The sequence below is a fragment of the Vollenhovia emeryi genome, unplaced genomic scaffold (genome assembly GCF_000949405.1).
Source record: "Vollenhovia emeryi isolate VEMERY1.0 unplaced genomic scaffold, V.emery_V1.0 DF939286.1, whole genome shotgun sequence".
Lineage (NCBI taxonomy): Eukaryota > Metazoa > Arthropoda > Insecta > Hymenoptera > Formicidae > Vollenhovia > Vollenhovia emeryi.
The window spans coordinates 98,755-109,542 of NW_011967080.1; the positions used below are offsets into that span (position 1 = coordinate 98,755).

Consider the following 10,788-nt stretch of genomic DNA (forward strand, 5'->3'; position numbering starts at 1 on the left):
GCAAAAAATTTTATTCTTAGGAGCGCCTCACGCATTCTAACGATAAATTGTATCACGGCAGTTAATTCCAGTGGTCTTAAATATTAAATATTACTCAAATGTTAAATATTACGGTATAATCAATTGGTTATTCTTTGTTAAATTCAAGAGTGTACATCTCTGATACAGGAATCCATTTTTTTCGGCGTCATAAGTAAGTTTCGGCTGTTCGTCGTACTTTGCATTGACATTGGGCTTAATCTTCCTCGTCGTAATTAATGCTAATTTGACCGGCCGACATATCGCACATACAAATTCTGTGTCTTATACTGATCTTGACCTCTATAAGATACACGCCTAATTGTAGAACGGTTTTACTCCTTAAGAGTCGGAGTTATCCGTTTTCTTGAACCAAATTGTATATGTTTTTATACATGTTAGTCACTCGCGGAAATATTATTTAAACATAACTTTAATTCAACATAACTGTCTCACTTTTGTATTAACTTAATGCAACGTCTCATCTTAATCCACATTTGAATCTACCTCCCACCAGTCTTCATTATCGGAATGATTTGATACTTTGTCTCAGCCGTAATTATGTTACCTTGAATTTATACAAGAATGTTCCACACGATAAGACCGTCCAGAACATGAACTCTTTACAAGAAAAAGTTGATTAACGTCCACTACCGTGTACAATACGCACATTTCTTGAAACTAAAGCGAAAAAATTATTTATCAATTCATTATATACGTAATTCAGAAAAAGATTCTCGAGAAACATATATTTGTGAAATAAACAGCACCTGCTAGATTGACAGTGTTATTTACTGCATCGCTGGAGATTAAAGGAAAACGTAGGACGATGTACGTGCCGAGATTTATACTAGAGATAGTATTTGCGACCGGCATTAAAACTAACGTCAAATGTAGGAATTTATGAGGAGCGCTGCATTAAAATTCACGAAGAAGATCGCAATAAAGAACGTTGCAAAGTGCCCTATGCAAATTTCTATGATCCCGAGGTTGCGCAATCGACGTGTCTCTCGTCAAATTAAATTTTTATTTTTCTACCTTTCCCGCTGTGGTCCCGCCGTTCGCCGCATCGAGTCACACGACACACATATCGCGATACGTGTGTGGAAAAAAGAAGGTTGGCTCTTGCTCAATCGACGTGATTCAGAGAGTACGCAGGGTCGTGAGTACCGGGCGACAAGCAACACAATCTCCGTTAATGACTATGTAATACCGCGAGGAAACCGTCTTAATCGCGGACTAACCAGCGGCGCACGAAAAGTTTCGTGTGGCGATTGGCAAGCGCGTTTCGCGGAATTGAAGTACGAAAAAGAGACGTTCAACGTAAGCGGAGACTGCTGATTCACGGTAGCTTCAGCAATCGCCGTTTCTACGCCGTGTGCGGACGGTGAGATTTCTAATTACGAGCAATTTTCTTTTGATTAAGAAAAAGAGTAGGTTTTTTTTTTAAATCCATGCTTAACGTCGTGTGTCTCGTAATTAGACGGCGTTACAGATTGCCACCGTTCGCACGCAATATCAAGAGCGCGAGTATAATCAAAACCGAGAGCCTCGCAAACCGCTGCAACCGCCGGGATATCACACTTCCCCTCTCCCCCCCCCCCCATTTGCATTCTAAATGGGGCGAGATAAAAATGGCACGCACGCAGAATTGCTCCTCTTACGGTCTTACTTCAACGACTGCAGTTAAACGCGCGAACGCTTTGTCGGCAAACGTTTAGCATAACGCAGTACGTGCATTCGCATCAATAGTCCGCGCCTCGTTTCGCCGATTTATTTAACGTAAGGCACTTTATGTAATACCCTACCTGCATTACGTATTTCCGCTTTATTTACTTCTCGGTCACAGATCACCTTGACGACCGACCGGCAATCAGGCCAGTTTTCTTACTGTTGTTCGCGATTGAGTTCGTGAAATCAATTTTACCGCATCACGGAGATTTGTTTCTCCGCTTGGCTTGTTCGTTGAAACCAGCTTGTTAAGTTAGGGGAACTCCTGGACAGAATTCTGGTTACTCACTTTATGTGTGCCGCAGTGCAAAGAAAACCTTTCAAAAAATCAGAGCGCACGCATAAAATATACGCTGAGAAAAACACGCATACGGACACTGAGAAAAATTTTCACGCGGATAAACCTATTAAATAGTCAAAACTTCAATTTTCCCGCGACTTATTAAGTTTGTCTATTTTTTCGATAACGTTTGTCGATTAAATTATGGACACGTCCGATCAAGTGCAGTTACCGATGAAATTTGATTGAAAAACCAATCATACTTTTCATCGGATATACAATTTAATTGGTTATATCCGTCTGTTATTGTGTAATTGGTTTATCTAATTATATTTAATCGGACATTTTTCTCACAATACATAATTATAAACAGAATTTTATTACGAAATGTAATGCAAATGATAGATTGTTTGAGGAATCAGCCTCGCAGTTTTCTCGCAGTTTTCCTCCGGGGGCGACCTTTCAAATTCTGTGCGAAGAATTTCATCGGCCGTTCGAATAATCTTCACATCCGCGCGCGCCTTGTCGTGTTCTGCTTTGCATAATTCCTAACAGCGTAATACCGGTTACTCATCTCGACACTTTCCCACGTTTTCTTGACTCTACGTCGAGAGATAAGTAATTATCGGCGCTCGTTACGATCACATTGTTATCGCGTGATAATGCACGCATAGAAAATTCATAGTTTAGAAATATACACGCTGCACACCTTGTTAATTCCAAGGCTGTGAACAAGGAAGCGCCGGCAAAATCTACATCTCGAAAAAACGAAGATGAAAAATTTTTTTTTAATATATATTTATCTTTATATATTTTAATCTACTTAAATATTTATATTATTTTATATATTTTATTTATATATTTCAATTTTCTTAACGAGTGCAGTAAAATGTACGGCAGTGCCGCGAATGTTTTATTTTAAACTAAATTTTATTTTGCACTTTTTGCACCATTGAAGTAATCAATTTCTACGAGTTTAATTCCTAACGGAACGTTTTATAAAATTTAAATGAACATTGTAATAAAAATTGCAACATAATATGGAAAGCAGTATATTTTAACAACGTATATGCTTGACGACGTAAACTTTTTAAAATTTAACTTCTTATAATTTTTAATAACTTTGCATAACTTTCTTGAGCGCATATAATTAATTCTCGACTATTTTCGTAAACGTATGAATATAGATCGAACAAACAACAGGTCTGAACGATGTCAAAATAGAAGTGGTACAAGAGCTCCCAGATAATGAACAAGTGACGTCAAATAGTGACAATGAAATAGGAAACGGGGTCCGTCAAAGACGGCGCCCGCCCCGAGGAAAGGAAATCAGAAAATCGGCCGTAACTGTACATACATATATGAATAACAATGATCGAAAATACCGGCGGCGACATTCAATGCATTTCCGGCAATTTCGCGTGAATTCCTTGCGACTTGTGCCACTTAGAGTAACATTGGAACGGCAGATTGCGCAAGAATCAACGTCATCTCGTGTCTTTTTTTCCCCCTGTTCGCCCGAAAGTATTCCTCTGCGACGCGAATAAAGTCGACTAAGGTCCGCCCGAAAGCGACAAAAAGAATGGCGAGGGACACACGGCTGCACCGTATAAATGTACGGTGAACACATTCGTGCGTACTTGAAACTAAAATTGCGGTCGGTACGTGAGACCGCACGCATTATCTGCCAATGAGATTAGCATTGTCCAAGTCTAGGCACGCAGGGAACTGGTATATACCTATGTACGTTTAAGTGAAATACCTGTACGAGCATAACGTATCGGGGTCGTAACAGAGCACATACGTTGACTTAATTTTACAAAGCAAAACTCGCATTTCGATGCTGGTCTACTTTGCTGAAAAACATCCGCGATCATTATTTACATTTAAAAGACTAGCACACTTATTATTTATTACCACTGCTTCGTCGTTTGTTTTAAATAATATATTTACATAAATGTATTATTTAAAAACTGAACGTTAAAGATTAATTCAATTTGCCATTTTTTTTAATACAGATATTAAATGGAGCTCTGTCTTCGTATGTAATTTACAATTTTCTTCTTTTGAGTGAAATGTTTGTCTTCGAACACAAGCAAGAGTATTTCTAAAGCGAGATCGATCGAGGAAACGAATCTCGAAGTTATTTGTCGGTACAATTGGAATTACAAGCTACGATTATAAACATTATACGTCTGATAACTGTAAACAATAGATCGCGAACCTTTTTTTCTTGTTCCAACTCGTAGCTCGACGCGGAGCAAGAGCAACGCGGAGCCTACGGGGCGGTTCGATGCGGTAAAACTCGAGACCGTCTAGAAATGAATTATATGAGAGCCATATTTTCCTATATTATACAATATCCACGATGTAAGAGCGGATTATGTAAAGGAGCGTATCGCGCTGTGTACATGCGAGCAGCATCGCACGGCACGGAATATGCATATATGCACGTAAGAACTTCGCCATATAACGGCTCCAAGGTCCCGCGAACTGGCCTAGACCATTCGCAGTTACGTACATTCCAGATCGTCGTGAGACTTATCCTCTCAGCCCGCTTGGGCGCGGTTGTTTACGCCTCCTTTACTGCGGGCCGCCGTCGTATTAATCACAATCGTTGCGGGTAACCCTGCGCGGTCGCCGTCAGGGCTGTCAAAGAGAGCGTCGATCATGAAAGCTAAAGTGGAACATGTAGTTCAAGATCAGCTACCGCGCGAACGCGCCTGGCGAGAAACGGTTCGTGTGTACGCGAGCCGATTCATATCTGCGTTAACTTTACGGGTTGTAACGCACGCACGTTACACGTGTACTATTCGCCTTTTACATGATTTTCTCTCTCTCTCTCTCTCTTTTCTTATTAGCTGTAACGCGTGCAGCATCCGGAACGGTAACGTCTCGCCCGAGCATCGGGGTATGTAGATTTCTCTGTTCGAGGCGAGCCAAGTTTAACGATTCGCCGCGCGACTTTTTCTACATGATAGTTTATTCACCAGGCTTTAAACAATAGCGTCACAGTTCCCAAGTGAAAGAGAGGTCGATTGGAATCGGGAAGCGACACGTGTCGTCCCGTCTCGATGAGACCGAGCATAATTGCCCGGATAGACCCGTAAACCGTGACTCATCTCGTAACGCTGAAGATTGTACGGGAGTCGGTTTTAAGTCGATGCTTCGCGGAACCTGCTCATCGATGTTTCATACGAACACGCCCTTCGGCGATTCATCGGTCGTGCGCATAGGCAAATTACCATTTCTGCAGCTTCTACGTCTGTTCGGTACGGAGGTGCTATATTTGCTCACGCATGATTACACGGAGTACAACCGCCGTGTAACGCTTCGGTAGCGCATTTAGAAATAAGTCGAGGTCGAGAATCCTAGTGCGGTAAGTATCGAAATCGCAATTATCGTCGAGTTATAAGCGATAAAAATTGGCGAGTGGCATTGCGCAGAATTCGTGCAGGTTAAATTTATAATTGCGATCATTAAGCCGCTGTGAACCGAAGCAGGCAAGCGAGCGCGAAGACAAACATGAATAAACAACTTGTCTCAACGAACGGCGACAGCGGTTTGCAATTATCGAGGCGAGTTGTGCATTCCGTACGACAGAGCGCAGTCTGTCGTTTCTACGCGTCTATCGGCGTTTATTTACACTGACAACAAAATTTTTTTTAACTAAGTAAACAGAATGTTCCAAAGTGTTGTGAAGGCTCCCAAAAAGGAAATGTGTAGAAAGGAGAGAGTGCCAATGTGAGCGACAAAAAAGTAATTTTAAGTAAATAGATTTACTTAAAATTATTTGTTTTACTGAGGTAAATATTTATCCTATTTATCCTATTTAAATAACAATATGTAATTTCAAGTAAATCTATGTATTATATTAAGTAAATTAATTTAAATCGTTACATTTTCTACATTCAAATGAAGATTTCATTAGATATAGAATACTATTTACTAAACGAAATAATTGTTGTTGTTAAATAAGAAATCCAATTTTCTTCGCTGTGAACATTACATCTTAGTAAACATTTTATAGAATTGAAATAAAATTTTTTAAATTTAAAATTATCTATTCTTTTATATTTAATAAATACTTAAATTAAAGCAATGCATGTTTCAATTGGTTTATTAATTTAAGTTAATAAGCTTTTACCTAATGAATAATTTTCTTGAGTAAAGTAATTTTTTTATTAAGATTTTTTTTATTAGAGTACCAATCGTTTACTTATCAATGTTAATAACGCGAGTGATATTGATTCTTACCCAGATTTTAATTTCTTAAGTGCTACGTATAATGATGTGCTCCAGACGTTTTAAATTACCGAGAACACTCTGTAAGAATCAGTCAGTGGATTATCACTGAAATCAGTGACCATTCACTGTTGTGATCATTCGCTGATTAATTTTTTTAGAGTATGTAACAAGAATCTCCATTATTCTAAAAAGCGAGATTTTCGAAATCGCAAAAATTTCGAAAAAAAAATATCGTTGAAGATCTCGAATGTTTTGAAGACGTGTTTATATTTTTGTAACACAAGACGCTTGGCGGAACGCGTAGAGGAAAGATCTTCGCCAGACTTAGACATACTCTCCTTTTGCAAAAATCAATCGTCGTTTTCGTTCAGTCTCTGATGTCTTCCTGGATCTCTCTTGCGCTGTCGTCCTTCGTCCCATGTCACTCACGCGATACTCACTTGCGAAAACATATTTGATTACCCAATGTAGGAAAGTTGTTAAGCGACGCTAACTGGCAAATCCTAATTAAAGAAATTTATTGCGGGAAATATCACCTCAGCCGGGGTTTGAACCTGGACTTCCCTACACTCTAGGCGGGCGTCTCACCAGTTCGACCATGTGAGACACGTAATTGATTATCATCGCGCGTCAATCGTCGAAGTACGACGATATTGCGTGCGGTATTTTGCACGATGCCGTTAATCACTCGCGGCACTTCGTTATCGCGATAAAAAAAACAACGAAAACGATGCAATCTCACGAAGCTGTTATCCACTCGATTCCCGCGGCATCTCGCAAATTAACGTAATAAACAAACCTTGAATGGTAAAGAGTTTTAACGAGTCGTCGATATACAAACAATCGAATTTACACGCCGCGCGGTTGACAGATATTTAAATGTAAAATTACGACTCTGCTCGCTAATTAAATGCATTGCAAGGCTCAGCGTCGATCTGCGCATTAGTGACGCTTCGTGCATAACCAAAAATTTTTGTTAAAAAGCATCATGCGTAATTTCGCGATACGATTTAAGTTATAAAGTCGGGTTAATTACAGCGGAACCGTGCAATATCGAAATTTGAAATATTGCTAAACCTCAGCGTTTGCACTGAGAAAAATGCCCGATTAAATATACTCGAATAATCCAATTACATAATAACAAAATAAAAGAAGGAAAGATTTGAATTAAGTGCAATGCGTGATACATTCAAAGAGATAATGATTACGTGAATAGCGGCGATGGGGCAATTAAGTAATTTATGGGACTCCAAGATAAACCGGGCGAGATATCTTGGAGAGACAGCCGTCGCCTCGACAAATCCTACGAATCGTTAGACTCTGGAATTTATTGATCGTACGGATTGATTAAGGGGATGCTGGAGTGGTTTGATTTACCGACAGAGTCGCATACAGTTTTTGGAGGTTTGTAAATCTTACCTCAAGGAACGTATAACCTCAATATGTCATATTATAGATACAAACGAAAATAATTATGTAGCATATATGTACAAACTAATAGCAGACCCAAGTGTAGAATGCATAGTAGAACATTTTCATATAAAAAACATTGAGGTTTGAAGTCTAATTCGTATCGCATTATGTATTGCAATATTTGTAATACATAATGCGATACAAATTAGACTTCAAACCTCAATGTTTTTTATATGAAAATGTTCAACTATGCATTCTACACTTGGGTCTGGTATTAGTTTGTACATAAATGCAAATAATAAGATTTACAAACGCAAAAACGGTATCCGACTCTGTCGGTAAATCAAACCACTCCAGCATCCCCTTAATTAGTAATCGCGTTTGACGCCTCGTGGCATTTGTTTCGACCAAAGGACATCTCCGAGTCTCACTTTACGAATAAAAATTGACAAGGTGATGTGACTCAATACAGTACATTGTCGTGTACAAAATAAATCATGAGGGTCGCACGCCAATCGACATTGCCCCTTCGAAAGCACTCGAATTTATATAGAATAACTCAGAGTGTGACACGCTCTAACGTGTTCTTTGCTGATGAAATGTACACAAGTGTAGAGTATATTTTATTCTTCGCTTTTCAAGTTAATTTCAAATTATCGTACATCAGATCTAATGAGAATGAAATTTACTTTGTGTTGATAGAAAACATACTTATTAAATTAATATATGTACGTTACTGTTACTGTTTCTTGAAATTTGTAAGTCGTAAGAAAAGACAATTTTCTTCTTAAGTAAATTACGACAAGTTGTTGTGTTTTTCTTTTTGTGGTAATTTAATCTTATTTCCGATGCAATATGTTAACGTGATCACAACATATTAAACCGATTATAGGTAATAATTTACAAATTAGTAGCTTCAGTTAATTAAATAGCAATGATAGAGCATTTCACGGATGCTTTTGTTCTTTTGTGATAAACGATCAGGTAACATCTTCACTTGTATGCATCGGCGCGATTTCTTCTCCCACGGATGTAACTTAAATAAGCATCGTGGATGCAAGTCTTGGAGAATAAATCACAGTAAATTTTCCGCTTACTCATTGTTACTGTGAGTTAATTTATCAAATTTATAACGTGTCATTTATCTAAATCGTTAATCTCTTATCGCCAAGCGCAGATCTTTTTTATTTTGAGCGATTTCTACGCCTTGCCGCTCCGGTACACTTTTCTGTTAGTGGTTTCGAAAACAAATCTTAAATGTTTACGGAGTTGCAAAGAGCAAACGTGCGCCCCGATAGACAATGGGCCTCATTGAAAGGAGTCGGCGAACGACTGTTGTCAACGTGAGAGCTTCAGGTTGTCGCAATCGACAGCCGGTTGGCCCTCGACCCCCATCGTCCTGCCTCTCGTCACTACTTGACGCTCCTATACGTTTCTATCTACCCCTCCTTCATTCGCCTCTATTTAATTCGTACGATTTTCGCGAAATTTCTCGCCAGCTTCCACCCCCGTGTGACACCCGAGAAATTTTTCGGCCATGAAAACTGCATCTATTTTTACTTTTTTTCAGCTCTGTTCAATTGCGTTAGTTCTGTTTCGAGCTTCGTAGTTAATAATTTCGTTCCTTATTTTAAAGGAGTGACAGGATGAAACTATTCATCTTCTTCTCACCGTCCTCGGCTACTTCCACCTACTCCCACGACAATCTGTCTAAGCAACAGCGACACCGACGAACCAACGACACGAATGAGGTGTGCGCGAAACCCCCTCCTTTTTCGCTACGGATGACCTCCTCGTGGTCGCGTTCGAACAGCTTCGCAGGGATAAATGTACACTTGACGTCGTCCACGAGGCTTTTAGCGTCGGCAGAACGAGACCGTCGCTCGTGTTAGTCGTGCTCGATCGGTGGAACGGAATTTCGTACGACGACGACGAGAAGTTATTGCGTGCCCCCGCGATTGATCGACCGACAATTGTAAATGATCATCATCGAGGACTGATACGAATTTGACTTTCATGGAGTTCGCCTTCGGTGGAACCGGCGGAATGCTCAACTGCATCAGCGGCAGCTTTGTAAGTCATCGTCGATGCCGGGGTAGCTGTCTCTCTCGCCCGCAGTGATTTTAACGCTAGAAGGAAACGAAAATCTCTCGTTATTGTTTTAAAGAGTAACAGCGTGATCTTCGCCTGCCCGAAAACCCCGTAATTCTAATCGGTGACAAGCCGCAAAATTTACAGACTTGTACAAACATTCAGTGAGCTACGATTGGACTAAGGGAGGACTCCGTAATCAGCGAAATGATAAGTGCGCTCCTTCTAGTGTTAAACACCGTGAATGTTTATCTGGACGGGATTCGTTTGTCGTTTACAAGTGTTGAAACTGTCTCTCGAGTGGGCTCTCCACGTGTTACATTGCACCGTCGTATTTCGAACTCGAATTAGCATGACGAGTTTTCTGCAAAAACGTTCGTTAGAAAATAGATGCATGGCTTCTCGGCATTTGTGAATCATCTCCATTCGTTAGGTTAGATCATAATGCATGATACTTAAAGCATATCACAATTACATGTAACGATGACCTCGTTTGCACGCTCATTAAGTATGCTCGGATTATTTTCCATAAATCTTCGTGACGTCTCGCCATCGATCATTTTCCATTATAATATTGTGTTACTGATTTATACACCGAGAAAAATATCCGGTTAGATATAATCGGATAATCGATTTAAATAATAACAAGTGGATGTATCCGATTAAATTGTATATTCGATGAAAAATATGATCGGTTTTTTCAATCAAATTTCATCGGTAACTGCATCTCATCGGATGTAACCGATAATTTAATGGGAAAACGTAATTGAAAAACTAACCATCGGAAACACTATTTAATATTGGTTTATCCGATGGAAATTTTTCTCAGTGTAAGAAATGCTATTAAATCACGTCTATTTTAGCTAAAATATGAAGAAGCAATTACTTTAGTCACAATACCGTGAAATGCTAAGCCGCGATCGCAAGAATAAAAATAGAATAAGAACGAAAGATATTCTTTAATAAATGTAATTGTACACTGATAGAAAAATATAGTTGAAATAACC

The 10,788-nt window shown here is 39.3% G+C and overlaps 1 protein-coding gene across 2 annotated transcripts in view; it reads left to right on the plus strand.

Moving 5' to 3' along the window:
• Positions 1-9,329: 9,329 nt before the first annotated feature.
• The window catches only part of LOC105559190 (angiotensin-converting enzyme), a 68,194-nt gene continuing 66,735 nt past the window's right edge, over positions 9,330-10,788 (plus strand). For both annotated transcript variants that reach the window (XM_012007293.1, XM_012007294.1), the window contains exon 1: positions 9,330-9,763. In XM_012007293.1, the coding sequence (XP_011862683.1) occupies positions 9,707-9,763 (57 nt within the window). In that variant the 5' untranslated portion in view covers positions 9,330-9,706. The remainder of the gene's footprint in view (positions 9,764-10,788) is intronic.